The sequence below is a fragment of the Aulonocara sp. 'chitande type north' Nkhata Bay genome, linkage group LG11, assembly GCF_057382095.1.
Source record: "Aulonocara sp. 'chitande type north' Nkhata Bay isolate Kocher_YH1m ecotype deep benthic linkage group LG11, A_spYH_male_GT1.1, whole genome shotgun sequence".
NCBI lineage: Eukaryota > Metazoa > Chordata > Actinopteri > Cichliformes > Cichlidae > Aulonocara > Aulonocara sp. 'chitande type north' Nkhata Bay.
In genome coordinates, this window is record NC_141354.1 from 6,863,337 (window position 1) to 6,879,775 (window position 16,439).

The 16,439-nt window shown below is 41.6% G+C and overlaps 1 protein-coding gene across 3 annotated transcripts in view; it reads left to right on the top strand.

The window, feature by feature from the left end:
• Positions 1 to 498: 498 nt before the first annotated feature.
• The window catches only part of cndp1 (carnosine dipeptidase 1), a 41,636-nt gene continuing 25,695 nt past the window's right edge, over positions 499 to 16,439 (top strand). For all 3 annotated transcript variants that reach the window (XM_086310315.1, XM_086310313.1, XM_086310312.1), the window contains exons 1-7: positions 499 to 651; positions 938 to 1,048; positions 3,792 to 3,935; positions 4,547 to 4,709; positions 13,715 to 13,803; positions 14,351 to 14,548; positions 14,630 to 14,714. In XM_086310315.1, the coding sequence (XP_086166441.1) occupies positions 938 to 1,048; positions 3,792 to 3,935; positions 4,547 to 4,709; positions 13,715 to 13,803; positions 14,351 to 14,548; positions 14,630 to 14,714 (790 nt within the window). In that variant the 5' untranslated portion in view covers positions 499 to 651. The remainder of the gene's footprint in view (positions 652 to 937; positions 1,049 to 3,791; positions 3,936 to 4,546; positions 4,710 to 13,714; positions 13,804 to 14,350; positions 14,549 to 14,629; positions 14,715 to 16,439) is intronic.

Sequence of the window (16,439 nt, forward strand, 5' to 3'; positions counted from 1 at the left end):
CATTAATGAATATAAGTAAACAAAGTAAGAACTAAGAAGTTGGCAGCTGTCTTTGGCTTTCTTAAACACCCCCCCGTACATTTTTATTTCAGTGTAACAACTCCTGAGTCTCTTTTCCTGTCTCACACTGAGGCACACAAAGAGAAACAGGATGTTGTGAGCGAGGACAATTTATCCAATGAACAGGAGGTGGTGACGGGATTAAATATGTTCAGACAATCCCAGCTTAGGTTAATAATGTCAGGTAGAAATGGCTGACATTAAGTTAACCACAGTGGGACACCAGGCTAATATGGAACAACAAAAGCTTTGCTGAGCTCTGCTTTTGTCCTCACAGCTGGGTTTGCTTGGAGATTCCAAAACACAAACAACTGGACTTTCACATGCTCCTTTGTTCCCGCTGACCCTGCATTCCTAAGGTCCACTCTTCGCCCACAGGTACACATACTTGGAGTCAAATCAATAGATCAGAGTTTAATTCCTGCACTTTTCAGCAGAAAAAAAAAATCACTTTGTCAGCTGTCCTGGCTTTATGTCAAGAAATGTTTCACTGCTTGACCCTGGGGCTCGGTATAAAAATCAAGTCAACAGCACAGGACCACAGTCTGCGAGCCTGAGGAAACTATCTTACACATTTCCAGCAGAGAAAAGGTAAGACACAAGTTAGCGGACAGTAACTTTCAGAATGCTTGTAGGTGAATTTTATATCAAACTAAATTAAAACATGCATGATTTCAGGATACAGTCCTCCCATTCAGCTTATATTCTAAACTGATGGGGAGATTAACAAAAATGTGACAAAAATTTAAAATAGGAAAGTTTTAATCTGTTGTGTTTTGGCTGTGGGAGCTTTCGGAGTACACACATCTAGTGTAATAAAGTAATAATCTTTTTGTGTGTGTGGTTTTGCTGATTTTGTTTCTGACTCTTGTAACAGATGAACCCTCAAGTCCTGCCTTCCATCCTGCTGCTCATTTCTGCTGCCCATGCTTTCCAGTACACGGAGCTAGCGCAGTATGTTGACAGCCACCAGGACGAATATGTGGAGGTACAAATATCTGCTCCTTACTCTAGCAGCACTGAACTCTGAATGCTAGAACTGTTGTAATCTATGCCGTTAGGTGTATTGGGTTTAGACAATTTACTTTAATATCTGAGCTTGTGAGTCAAACAAAATCTCAATCATCATCAATAATGACCCTAGTGCCAGCCCTAATCCTAAACCCTACACAGATTCAAAATATATGAGTTTTGGTTTTATTAAATTATTCTGTCAAGTCGTCAAGGTTTATTGTCATTTCGTATGGTATCTACAAAAATACACAGACTGAAATTAAATGATTATTGCAGCCTATATACTGCAATAATCAGTAAAAAATAAAAGTACTGTATAACAATCAGCTTGCCGAGATACTCAGCAAACTCAAGTGTAAAACAATCACACTCATTCCGCTAGCAGCGGTAAGCTCAGAGAGGGATTCAGTTAGATCAGCTAAGTGTTTTTATGAGGAGAATGGTGTATGTGTGTGCCTGTCACAGTCCATTTGTTGGTCTTGCAGTGTGGCTTCTGTCTGTCAGTGTGTCATACAGTTTGACAACCTTAAAGACCTTGGCCAAAAATGGCCTCCATCCCCAGTTCATGCAAATGCATAAATGTATCAATATTATCTTCAAACCAAAATGTAATTATTTTTATTTAAAACAACAACAACAACAAAAACACCACCAATCGGCTGAACTGACCCTCTAGTGTATATATATATATATATATATATATATATATATATATATATATATATATAATGCATGTAGCTGCATATTTGGCAGCTACATGGATTATTTCAACTAACTTAATTTCTGTGGAGACTAGGACTTACAAACTGCATGTACACAGTCTCCAATCAAATGTAATAATTAGCGTAACTAATAATAACAATCGTGGAAAGCAATCTATGTTGTTACAAAATTCTCCCATTGATCTCAATAGAGCATACTTATAGTTCCATATTTCACTCTAGACCATTATTAGACAAGAAGAAAGAATATAATTTAATACCAATAGATAGGCCATTAGAATAAGACACCAAATAAGAAATAAAAGTAAGGCTAAGCGTGCTGTATATAATCACAAACTACAAAAGAATCTGCATGTGATATAAGTGTGACTCCTTGAAGATTGTCGGGGCTGAGGTCAAAAGTACACTGTAATGATTCTGGATCACTTTCTTTACTCGGCATCAACACGGAAAGACAGTAAGGTGAGGTGTTGACTCTGAAGTAACAACCACAACTTTTACCTGTACAATATCAGCTGTTGTTGAGAAAAATAATAATACTCTGACTACTTGAATATGAAAGCAGTTATTCCAACTAAAGAGACATTAAAATGTATTTTTGTCAAAATTTTGACAAAATTTAAAACAAAAGCATCAAATAAAGGCTCAGGAGTTAGAAAAAAATGGGGTAGAGTTAGGGCTGCTCAATTAATCGAATTTTAATCTCGATTACGATCTGGGCTTTCAACGATCATTAAAAATGACTGAGCTGATTATTAGCCCCTCCCTTGTGCTTTACTCTCGCGCTGCTCCGTGTGGCAAATCGAGCGCACCTCTCTGCATTTCGAACACATGTCACAACAATTAAGAGCAGTGGTCCCCAACCTTTTTTGCGCCACGGACCAGTTTATGCCCAACAATATTTTCATGGACCGGCCTTTAAGGTGTCGCGGATAAATACAACAAAATAAAACTTGTACTGGTACCGAAAAAAAGAAAATTTATTCATAACACACGTGAAAAGACCAAGGAAAACCGAGTAAACGATAAAAACGATAACAAAATAACGCTGAAAACCGATAAAAACCCTGAAAACTATACATTTCACACCTGAGCCTCAACTCTCGCGGCCCGGTACCAAACGACTCACGGACCGGTACCGGTCCGAGGCCTGGGGGTTGGGGACCGCTGATTAAGAGGACCCGAGGGAAGCTCGGAAAGCTAAGCAGAAGTTATTTGGAGAGGAGAGTGACTGCCGTTGGTTGAAAAGAGAGGTAAAAAAAACTTCAGTGGTGTGGAAACATTATGGGTTCGCGGAGTCAGACGTGGATCAAGTAGACATAGTGTGTAAACTTTCATTTATTTTTTATATTGCAAACATTTGCACTGTTATCAGTATTTGCACACTATTTTATATTATTTTTTGACAATCTTTAAAGTCATTATTCAATACATTGTTATTGTTAAATAAATATCGTCAAATAATCGAGATCTCAATTTCAGTGAAAATCGTGATTATCATTTTTGCCATAATCGAGCAGCCCTAGGTAATCTCCAAATATCATGAATAGTCACAACTTTTAAAAATTTTACTATCCATTAGTATCCACGAATACATCCGCTGAGGCACAAAGCAAGTTTGAAGAAGAAATTAGCCAACTCTCACATTCAGCTTATTCCAAGACATTGCAGGAGACTTGAATAAATCATCAACAGTATTTCACACTTTTTGTGTGTTTTTTTACATATTGAACGCAGTGATTTTCCACAGGGGGAAATGTAATATGTAATGTCTTATGAATGAGTGTTGGTGGCCAAAGTCAAAAAGTGGCAATATAGCAACTGACTATTTCTGAATGTCAGTGTTGCAAATAAAATATGTCTTTAGAATCAAGTGCACATTCTGCGAACTGGACACTAGTTGAGGGCAGGAGTATTAAATAACATAAAACTCAGTGGCAGGTGGATTAGATCAAGTCCAGTGACAATGTTTTGGATCTTGGTTGTGTGTTTCAGATGCTGAGGGACTGGGTTGCAATCGAAAGCGACTCCAGCAATGTCCAAAAGAGACCAGAGCTGCACCGTATGATGGAGACTGTGGCTCAGAAACTCCAGTTGATGGGGGGGACTGTACAGCTGGTGGATATCGGAGAACAAGAAGTCAGTGAAAGAACCACCTATCTTTGCAATATTACCCCTCCCTGCTCTTTAGAAGTGCTTGTTGATATTGGAGCTTTGTATCTAATTGTCAGTGTAATTGGCTGGTAAATGTGGTGGATTTCTCACAGAGGTCAGCTCATTGGCAAACTTCAAAAAAAGCAGGAGAGGGCTCAGGACTAGCTTTGCCTTCTTATTACTGACTGGGCCACAACAAAGCCGCTTTCCACACTCATTAAACACACTGTGTGTGTGTGTGTGTGTGTGTGTGTGTGTGTGTGTGTGTGTGTGTGTGTGTGAGAGAGAGAGAGCGAGAAAGAGGCCATACTAGAGGGCCTAGCTTTTCACCATTAACCATTAATTAGGTGCCACCCAGTGTGAACTGTTACTGTACTATAATGCCTCCAGAAAAGCAGATCTTCTGGCCTCCTGGAGGAGTATCCCTTTTATAGTCTTACACACAGTGCAAGACTATAAAAGAAATTGCATTGATATGTGAGAGAGACATAGACCAGCTGAATACTATTGCAAGCGTTTTGAACACACTTTAAAATCAGAAGGATTGATAGATTGATGGAAAAGAAATTGTGTGCTGATCTCGACTGTATGTGCAGCTTCCTGATGGCCAGACATTAGAGTTGCCTAAAGTGGTGACGGCTCAGTTTGGTAATGACTCCAGCAAACACACAGTGTGCATCTACGGCCACGTGGATGTCCAGCCAGCAAAACTGGAAGACGGCTGGGCAACAGATCCATACAACCTGACTGAGATCAATGGTAAGAGCCTTTAAGCTAATTAAAAATACAAAGGAATGCTATCCAAACTCACAAATTTCATTTGATTCTAAAAAAGAGGAACATGTCTGGGTAAATGTCAGGGCTCTGTGTGCGGGCAGGTGGATATGAGGATCCAAATGCAGCACTCGAAAACAGAATGCAACTCAAAACCTCAGCTTTATTGCTGGCATGAAAACAAAACATGAAGTGAACACGGAATGCAGAGACCAAAAACACACAGGCATAATCTGAGGGTACGACGCGACACTAAGGGCATACACAGTAAAACTGAACACATTCACCTGAGTCACAGACCTTCACAATAAAACAGGAAACAAGAAACCACTAAACAAGGACACAGACTGAGAGGCAGACAGAATATAACACATGGAACTCAAACAATACATGAGACAACAAATCCTTAAACACGAATAAACAGAAACATGGAACTCTAATAATCATCATCATCATCACTACAAGAGAATAAGAAAACAATCCATTATGCAAAAACACACCAAAACATAACAACTCAAAATACTGGGTCAAACTGGCCCAGAACCGTGACAGTAAACCTTTGGTGAAGTACAAATGCTGGACTTGTTGCCTTCCTAAGATGATGACCAGAGGGGCAACTGGTTTCCTGTTCAACAATGTGTGGTGCTGTGATAAAGAATAGAAAAAGGGAGCTGATGTCGGTTTCATAACAGGAAGGTTTATTCTTCACAAGAGCTTCAGGTATCACCACACTAACTGCAAAGAAATGTCCATATGCTTCAGTCCAATTTACAGTACATGGCCACAGTTTCCTGAGCTAGAGACTGTATTAATCTCTCAACACAACTTTGACAAAGCATGAACAAAATGCTGCTTAAATCCATTGACAATATCACATCCACAATAAACACATTTGTTTTACAAAGATAAACAAAATGTCATTTTTAAACATTTTAATTCTCGTTTCAGCACTAAATTATTTATGTGAAATGTATTTCCACTGTACTGATGATAAACGTGACGAAACTATTCAGAAAAAAACACACGGCGTATATATTGTTTATCATGACCGGAAGTAGACACCTTTCGCACATGCGTGGTACCGATCAGGTTTCCAGTACGGATCAGGTAGTGACATCCCCATTAACTCCAGGTGTTGTGCCAGAAAGTGATCATGATTGCCGTCCGCGGGAGCGCGCGCAGCTGCTTACAGCTGTAGCACTCAGCGACTTCCGTGCAACTGATGTAAGGTGCGGTAAGCTGAACACAACTTCAACCGTCTGTTTGTTGAAAAATAGTAACGTGACCGCACCGATTTTCTTGTTAGTAATGTTAGATTATAATATTATTTTATGCCATGTTATACCCCTAATTAAAGATTGTGAATTATTATGTAGTTTTAGTTTGCATTATTCTCCTGAATTAGAAGAAGCTGATAACTATTGCATTAGTTAAACTGATTTGCATTACATTAAATTGCTGACTTGTTGTGAATGAATGATATTGTTTTATGATGCATTATATTGCTGAGTTATAAGAAATACTGTTCGCAGAAGGTTATTGTCTAATTTGTCTGAGTAGAAGAGAACAGAGTGTGCTGGAGTTTTCTGCCCTATTTCAGCAGGAGCAGATAAACAGGGAGCCAAGGTCGTAGCTTAGGCGCTGTGTGAGAGAGAGCATGTGAATGTTTAGGCTTTGTATGATAAGGTGGAGGCACCAGAGGCTATAAAAGTTTGAGCAATGCTCCACCATTTTGAGGCTGTCTGCATCAGTGTCCATCTCCCACGTGTGTGATCATTAAATCATCGTTTGACTCAACCCGACCGGACCAGTGTTGTTATTGTGGTTTTTCTCTTGTCTCCATCCCCAATATTTTGAACCTTAACAGTAACCATAACGGCGTTGTAACGATAGGAATAGTAATTAGTTAGATTACTCGTTACTAGTGTTGGGTAAGTTACTTTAAATTAGTAACTTAGTTACATTACTAGTTACTTCTATCAAAAGTAACTCAGTTACTTCAAGTTACTCGTTACTTTCAAAGTAACTAGTTACTAGGGAAAGTAACTTTGGTTTTACTCAGAATTCTCTTGTTAATGTGTTGCTTCCGTAACTGGACACCTATCAAGATTGCCAGTCTTCTAGCTTGCTTACTTGCCACAAGTGCATTGTGCCACCTACCAATAGAAAGGAAAAAATAGTGTGCATACTTCCACGAGAGGAATCCCACACCTGGACCGTCGTTGACTGCCGCCATGATTCTAGCCAACGTCACAGCCTCATGTGCGCTTTTTACATCCAACACAAAACTGCAGTCGTGGTCCTTTGATTGTACTCCGAACTCGGAAATTCTGCCTTCCGAATAGATCTTCCTATTCAGAAGGCAGAATTTCCGAGTAGGTAACACCAGACTGCAGATAAGCTGCATACAGGGCTGGACTGGGACAAAAAATCGGCCCGGGCATTTTGACTAGAGACCGGTCCACCATTATAGAAAAAATCATGAAGCCTTTGAATGAAAACAAATGCTGTTGTGACAGTGATGTACACTGTCTTGATGGTATATACAGTGGGGCAAAAAAGTATTTAGTCAGCCACTGATTGTGCAAGTTCCCCCACTTAAAATGATGACAGAGGTCAGTAATTTGCACCAGAGGTACACTTCAGCTGTGAGAGACAGAATGTGAAAAAAAAATCCATGAATTCACATGGTAGGATTTGTAAAGAATTTATTCGTAAATTAGGGTGGAAAATAAGTATTTGGTCACCTCAAACAAGGAAAATCTCTGGCTCTCACAGACCTGTAACGTCTTCTGTAAGAAGCTTTTCTGTCCCCCGCTCGTTACCTGTATGAATGCCACCTGTTTGAACTCATCATCTGTATAAAAGACACCTGTCCACAGCCTCAAACAGTCAGACTCCAAACTCCGCCATGGCCAAGACCAAAGAGCTTTCGAAGGACACCAGGAAAAGTATTGTAGACCTGCACCAGACTGGGAAGAGTGAATCTACAATAGGCAAGCAGCTTGGTGTGAAAAAATCAACTGTGGGAGCAATCATCAGAAAATGGAAGACATACAAGACCACTGATAATCTCCCTCGATCTGGGGCTCCACGCAAGATCTCATCCCGTGGGGTCAAAATGATCAAGAGAACGGTGAGCAAAGATCCCAGAACCACATGGGGGGACCTGGTGAATGACCTGCAGAGAGCTGGGACCAAAGTAACAAAGGTCACCATCAGTAACACACTACAACGGCAGGGAATCAAATCCCGCAGTGCCAGACGTGTTCCGCTGCTGAAGCCAGTGCATGTCCAGGCCCGTCTGAAGTTTGCCAGAGAGCACATGGATGATACAGCAGAGGATTGGGAGAATGTCATGTGGTCAGATGAAACCAAAGTAGAACTTTTTGGTATAAACTCAACTCGTCGTGTTTGGAGGAAGAAGAATACTGAGTTGCATCCCAAGAACACCATACCTACTGTGAAGCATGGGGGTGGAAACATCATGCTATGGGGCTGTTTTTCTGCCAAGGGGACAGGACGACTGATCCGTGTTAAGGACAGAATGAATGGGGCCATGTATCGTGAGATTTTGAGCCAAAACCTCCTTCCATCAGTGAGAACTTTGAAGATGAAACGAGGCTGGGTCTTCCAACATGGCAATGATCCAAAACACACCGCCCGGGCAACAAAGGAGTGGCTCCGTAAGAAGCATTTGAAAGTCCTGGAGTGGCCTAGCCAGTCTCCAGACCTCAACCCCATAGAAAATCTGTGGCGGGAGTTGAAAGTCCGTGTTGCTCGGCGACAGCCCCAAAACATCACTGCTCTCGAGAAGATCTGCATGGAGGAATGGGCCAAAATACCAGCTACTGTGTGTGCAAACCTGGTAAAGACCTATAGTAACCGTTTGACCTCTGTTATTGCCAACAAATGTTATGTTACAAAGTATTGAGTTGTATCTTTGTTATTGACCAAATACTTATTTTCCACCCTAATTTACGAATAAATTCTTTACAAATCCTACCATGTGGATTCATGGATTTTTTTTCACATTCTGTCTCTCACAGTTGAAGTGTACCTCTGGTGCAAATTACTCTGTCATCATTTTAGGTGGGGGAACTTGCACAATCGGTGGCTGACTAAATACTTTTTTGCCCCACTGTATGTATCAATTTATCAATCGTTTGTTGTAAGATTCAGATAATTATTTATTAAAAGCTAGATATTTTAAATGAGAATAAGAAAGAAAAGTATTTCTTTGTGCCCCCCTCTTCCTGTTAATGTCCAACGTGGCCCCGCTGGCAAAACTTTGCTAGACCCACCCCAGCACAGTTACCAGCTGTGAGCGTAAAAAAGGATCCTGGTGTTATTTATCTCTCAGAAACAGTTCATAACTTCCCTTCAACTCATTCATGTCATCCATCACCTGTTCAGCTCTGATGATTCAGTAAGGACATCTCCTGGTTTCATCTTCATGTTTCCCTCTCACCAGATAACCAAACCGACATCATGACCAGCAGCTTTACAGCTGTGGCTCCAGCAAACATCAGCTGATACTAGAAATTAATATTAAATAAATTCTAACAACAGCTGATCAAGCTTAAACGTGCCGCTGTTGTTTAACGCGACCTCCACTGGTTTCTTCTTTATGGCGCAAAGTGGGCGATACACAAACAAGAGAGACGGGACTTGCGACAGAAAAGCCGATCAGCTAATCATTGATCAGTTTCACGATTGAAGTAGAAACAGGAGAGGGAGGGGGAGAGAATGAGAGAAGAAGAGGCAGCTGCAGGGTAAAGAAACAGAATATCTCCAGCTTTGTGTCTTTTTCATTGTGGCTGAAGTATGGGACAAACTGTGTTCCTTTTCACCTCAATAGCATAATATTTTCTCTGAACACGAGACGATTCCGTTTTTTACGGGATTGTTGGTAATAATTAACCGTATGAACAAAATAAAGTTCAACATCAGTAACATCATAGCACCCACCCACCTGTATAGAAACTCCATCATGCTAGCTAGTACCCAGTACGAAAAAGTCAGTATAACAAAAATAAACTCCACCTAAACTTGGTTTATATCTGACCCAGATAGACTGCAGGTCATTAGTGATGGGATTTCCAGCTCTTTTTAGAGAACCGGCTGTTGCGGTTCGGCTCACTAAAAAGAGCCGGTTCTTTCGGCTCTGAACCGGCTCTTCAGGTTGTTTTGTTGCTTTAATTTATTATTAACAATAATATAAAATTATGCACAAAAGGAATTACTAATGTAAAAAAAAAGTGGTTTTATTTATATATGTTTATATATAAATATATGCGGTGGCCCCTAGAGACAAAACACGTACAAACTCCAAAACACATTTCTAGCATGAACTGAACTTCCAAAACAGAGCTACCTAGATCACTTAAATTACACAATTGAAAGCATGAAAGCATATGTGTATTGTTTGTGTATTTATACACAAGCATTCATATATAGTCAAATAATAAAAATAAAAAAAAAGTTCATTTACCTGTTATTACCACACACCAAATCCGGTCATTGGTACTTGCTGGCTTGTGTAGCCACTACGTAACAAAAGCTCAACACTGCCCCTAGCATCCTGGAGCACTTCTGTTGTCTTTTGTACGTGTTTTGAGTTTTTATGTGCTTCTGAGTTTTTACGTGTTTTGGAGTTTGTACGTGCTTCGGAGTCTGTACGTGTTTTTATGTGTTTTGGAGTTTTTACGTGTTTTGGAGTTTGTACGTGCTTCGGAGTCTGTACGTGTTTTTATGTGTTTTGGAGTTTTTACGTGTTTTGGAGTTTGTACGTGCTTCAGGGTTTGTACGTGCTTCAGAGTTCGTACGTGATTTTAAGTTTGTATGTGCTTTGTCTGTAGGGGCCACCGTAAATATACTTTTATTTATTCACTCCACATAAAATGTAATAAATAAATCATATAATACAAAAATCAACTATTCACATTTCAACTTTTAACTATTTAAATTTTCAGCTTTTTCCTTTTACAAATTTAAAGTGAAACAACACAAAACACTGCAAACCACAACACAATTAAATATAAATTATAATATGAAAACAAAAAGAACATGTATATTCTCTGTCATATGGGCCCGCATGAATAAACTTTCTGAATCCTTTATCAGCTGCTCTCACACTGCTCATCACTGAAAAAAGTAACGCCGTTAGTAATGCCGATATTACTAACGGCGTTACTACTGGGGTCAGCGGGGGAGCTGGCCCCAGGGAGGGGTCACTTGCCCCTCCCTTCCCTCCCCATCTCCAGCTGCCTCCCCCTTCCCGCTCCACCACAACCACCCACACATGCAGGACCTTGGAGTAGGGGTATGTCACCAGGGTGCAGAGGAGGCTACCCCCCCCCCCCCCCCCCCCCCGTCCCCTTCTGGCTGCCTCTGCCTCAATTTTATCCCACAACTTAGACATTCACATTACTCACACTCTCATTACACATACATATAGGATCTTGGGGGTGGGCACGATACACGGAATCCAAATTACCATCAGGGTGTACACCTCACCCCTGGCGTCATTGCCCACCTCTCAATTTTAAATACACGTAGACATTGAGGGCTAGCAGGAGGGACCATGCGCTTACCTGCTGCTCTCTGGCAGGTAGCTCCATGCCCTCCTGGGTTTTAAATGCACCTTAGAACACACATGCATCAACACTACAATGAGCGGGTGGAGGGAGGTTTGGAGTCTTCTCTCACCCCCATTCTCTGCGGCCTGCTGGAGCGGGGGGGCTAGGAGGAAGAGTTGGCCATCCGACTGCGGTCTGGAGTGTGGGGCCTCCCTGCTGCTGTGGAGTCGGGGCGGTCTGCCTCCCCCCACCGCAGGGAAAAGGGTAACACCACCTGGGTCTGGGTGCAGTTCCCCCTCCAGGGGCAAGGGTACCTAGACCCGGTTCGTAGAGTACGCTTGGGAAGTGTGATCGTGTGTACAGCGTCTCTTTATGTCTGTCTCCACGTTGGTTGAGTGTGGAGTAAGTGCATATGAGAGCATGAGGGTGGGAACTTCCCCTGCCAGTGGCGGACTCCCTCAGGTGTCGGTGCGTTGGTGGTTCTTTGTGTCCGGGGATGGGCGTCCAGGTACACACCGGCTCACTCCTTGGCAGCCGCTTATCGGGGCCTGGAGCCTGGGGCTCGCTCGGGCCACTTCGGAGGTGGGGTGCCCCCGGCCTCTCGGCCTGGGGCTCGGTCACTCAGGCACGGCTGGCTGCCGGCGGAGCTCACGGGCGCGTCACTGCAACTCCCCCTGGCTTCTGCTCCGCGGCTGCTGAGTGAACCCTCATCTGGGACTCTCCTCAGCTCTTTCTGGGACAGTGGCGTGGCTGCCCCTCTGTTGGTCTTCCTTGGTCTCTTGTGTTCTGAGGGCCTCTGGATGTCTGGAGTTTTGATCTCCTCCATACCTGCTTCATGCCCTGGAGGACGGGGCTGTGGCCCCCCCCCCCCCCCCCCCACACCCTCTAGCAGATCATTACATGAAGGAACCTTTTAAAAAAAACAAGCATGTCCATGCTCACAGGTGTACACACGGGTGATCACACCCACAAACTACACCGTTTTTGGCTCCTACCTCAAAGCACACTGTGTTCTGTCGATCTTATGTGCTGCACAATAATGTTTAATATTTAGTATTTACTGTCATATTCCCATATATCATTGTGATGTTGTTTATTCTATTACTATTGTTCTCTTCTGCTTGTTTTCTTTTTTCTTTCTCAGCAGGTGACCCAGGTGATCGATATATGTATTTTTTTTTTCTTTTTTTCTGCCCGTTCTGTTGGTTTTTGTTTTTTGCCCTTCTCCCCCGTCCCTCTTCTCAGCTGTTTCTCTTTCCCTCTTTCTTTCTCCCCTTCTTTCCCCCAGTCAAGTCTGTCCCGTATTCAGTAAGTGAAAATAAAATAAACAATAAAAGGTGAATCAAATGGACCATTACAGCAAGGCTGGGATGGTCAATTTGGTAAAGTAAATCCGTTGGGCATCTTTCTTTGCCTTTAGACAACAATTCTGATGGCAAAAGAGCCAAACGGGACAGGCAAAAAAAAAAAAAAAGTAATGCCGATATTCCCATCACTGATCATACCAAAAAACTTTTTCCCAGTCTATTTCTGATACCAGATTTTAATAGAAAGCTATTTCCAACTTTCTACACACTAAACAGCTAGAATATTCTCATGTGATGAAATGGTACAGCCAAAAAAGCATAAGAGAAGCATGTACAAGGAAATTATGGGTGCTCCATGCCAACTGTGTAGGGATAACATACAAATAGTAAGACAGCAGGAATAAATAACAAACAGGATAAATATATGCAGTTAAGAGAAATATATACAAACTAGAGGAATATACACAAAACAAGAGAAAAGACACACATTGGAGTGCAAAGTTGAAGTAGTGCAAAGAACTTGGTCTGAGTATAGTCCACATATGAGTGGCTTGAGTGATGAGGGTTACTCAGACCATGACTCAGATTGGTGAGGTGAGTCGGGAGGGTAATAACTACTCATCACAACCAAGCTATGTAGAGTATATCAACCCGTAGGGCACCTTTGGGACTGTTCATCTAGATGTAGCGTTTTCAGTGGGAAAAACGTTTTGTCACTCATCTAAGTGACTTCTTCAGTCTTAACTGACTGCAGCTTTCTCCAACCTTATATACAGTACTTTTGCACAATGGCTGAAACTAGCACCCCTGGTGAACAATGAGCAGTTGAGTTTCTTGGTGAAACCTTGAGCTGAGACTGAAGAAGTCACTTGGATGGCTTACGAAACTCTTCTCCCACTGAAAATGCAATGTCCAGATGAACAGAATCAACTTTTGGCGTTTTATGTAAAGAGTCAAAACGAATTGGAAGGTGATGCTTTTTTCATATGAGGCTTCATGGATGCATGTAGATACATTTACAAAATAGGATGAAAAATAGAATGCAAAAGTTTTATGTACATCATTAATAAATACAGTGATATTGTAATTTTTATACTTTTAGGCAATCTGTATGGACGAGGAGCATCAGACAACAAGGCCCCAGTTTTAGCCTGGATCCATGCTGTAGAGGCTTACCAGGCTCTCAGTATGGTAAGAGACTGAGTTCACCATATTGTTAGATAGGCTTTCATGTCCCAGCTGAATGGAAACATTTAAAATGCAAAGAGTGGGAACAGAGAGAGATGCCTTCGGCAGGCTAGATTCAAGAGATAACTTCTATTGCTGTAGCAGACTTTTTTAAGTTGAGTGGAGTACTCAGCAGATATATGGGGAACAAAGTGCGTACCCTCAGGCTAGTGAGACAGCAGAGCCAAGTCTAAGGCAGACTAACTTTCCATGTCAGTGCTAGTTGTGTGGAGTCACTAGAGCAGTCTGTTCCATCCATGCTGCTTTGCTGTCATGTTAAAAAATATGGCGCAATATGCACACATCAGAAGGCCTCAGCCACATGCTGAGTGCACTGTGGAAGGAGAAATGCGTTGGTGTGGACGCTGAGAAGACTGATTCAAACAAAGCTAATCACTCACAATGTCAAAAAGACAATTTAGGTTTTTATGGAAACAATAATTTTCTGCCCAGAAAGCCTGTTTGTTTGCTTCCTACCAAACATCATGGAGCTGTTCCCCCCATTCACCAGGATCTGCCAGTGAATGTGAAGTTTGTCATAGAGGGCATGGAGGAGACGGGCTCTAACGGCCTGGATGCCATGATCATGGCCCAGCGAGACACCTTCTTCTCAGAAGTGGATTACATCATCATATCAGACTGTGGCTGGCTCAGCAGACGCCCCGCCCTCACCTATGGCACCAGAGGCAACTGCTACTTCTTTGCTGAGGTGGTGTATTAAGAAGCATCCATCCATCCTTTATTCAAAGAGTCACCCTCCAGTCTTTGATTTGTGCTGCCATGTTTGCAGGTAGAAGGACCGAAGCAGGACTTGCATTCTGGTGTTTATGGAGGGACTGTGATTGAACCAATGACCGACCTCATTGGAATTCTCGGTGAGTCTCATATTTGAATGCGCGTAAGCAAGCAGCCTTTGTTCATAAACCGCATAATTCAGTCAAATGTATGAAGAACTTCTCTGAATGTCCAACACATCAGACCTTGAAGCAGATGGGTTACAGCAGCAGAACTGGGTGCCACTCTTCAACCAAAGAAAATTGGAAAAATGTTGCCAGTTCTGATGAATCTTAATTTCTTCTGTGACATTGATGGAAGTGTCTGAATTTGGCATTAACAACATTAAATGATTCTTAATCCTGCCTGTTATCAGCATTACAGTATTTCAGTAGATACTGCCCTTAGTACCAGTGGAGCATAGTTTAAATGCCGATTTTCTGTACTCTTCTGCATAATGCACCATGTCATAAGCTCACATCATCTCATACTGGTGTCATGGACATTATAATAACTGAATTTTACTCAAATGGCCTCCAAATTCACTAAATCACAATCCAATAGAGCACCTTTCTGGGATGTGGAAGATTCACAACACTGTGAAATGCCATCATGTCAATACAGCCCAAAATCTCAGGAAATTCATGAAGAATTAAAGCAAAACTGGAGGCAAAAGTGGGTCCAACTAGCAAGATTTACCTAATGAAGTGGCCAGTAAGGGTATATACTTACTGTAAAGGAAACTGTTGTTTTAAAAGTACTCTTGGCTCATCAGCAGAATACCAGTTATCCCCCCACCCCACCCCCCACCCCCACCCCCGCCCAAGCGCCCTGTTCTATTAAATTAGACTTAAATTAAATAATCGAGGAACTGATCTAACAGCCCATTGTTCATTGAGTGGACTAGTTTCAGTTATCATGCAAATGTACTGTTATATGGTTGGGGAAACCTGCAGTCAGCTGCAGAAGTCAGTTGGATGAGTGACAAAAAGTTTCCCTCACTGAAAATTAACAGAATCAGCCATTTTTTTAGGATTTACCTACCTAAATGATTGAGCATGCATCAATACATAGACTTAAAGAAATTGTAGAAGCTAAATTGTTATCAGAAAATATACCCAGTACTCTCAACATTGCATTTCCAGTTCCCTGGAAGCAATAACTACAAATGGAAACTGGAGGAGCTCTCTGCAACAAGAAATCTTTTTCCTACCTTCAGATAAACAGAGATTGCCAATCAAGCGTTCTGTCTGTTGCTGACAAGTCGCTGTTTCATTGATTTTGTTCAGCAGGGTTTATATGAACCCAGTGGTGATAAGGTTAACCCTTGGTGCTTTCAAACATTTTGAACTCACTATGATAAGGAATCCCACTATTCCAGCCAGAAATGTGAAATGAGACCACATTTCCAGAAAGATTGTCTTCTTAGGGTGCCGTTTTAGCTCAGTGCGTTGAGCAGGCGCCCACTTCAGTCCTTGAGCATCAGAGCAAAAGAATTGCAACGAGAGTTTTTTATTTACAGTTTGATAAATCTTTGTAGCCCTATGACAGGCCTTGGTTGCCTACTGCAGCCAAGGCCTGTCATAGGGCTGCTGCAACTTTAAATCTCAATGAAGTTTGAAGTTTAAGTTTACTTTAGTAATTACAAACATGCATTTTTTAACCTCTGGCTCTAAGTTGGCTATTTTAAATTGAAGAAGATGGGGATTTTAATAGTAAGAAAATGCTCTTATTTCATTTCAGTTATCATGCACTCATTAATTTTGTTCATTAGATCGTATTTAGCACATTCACAAGCAAATTCATGTTTTGTCAAACTGACAAAA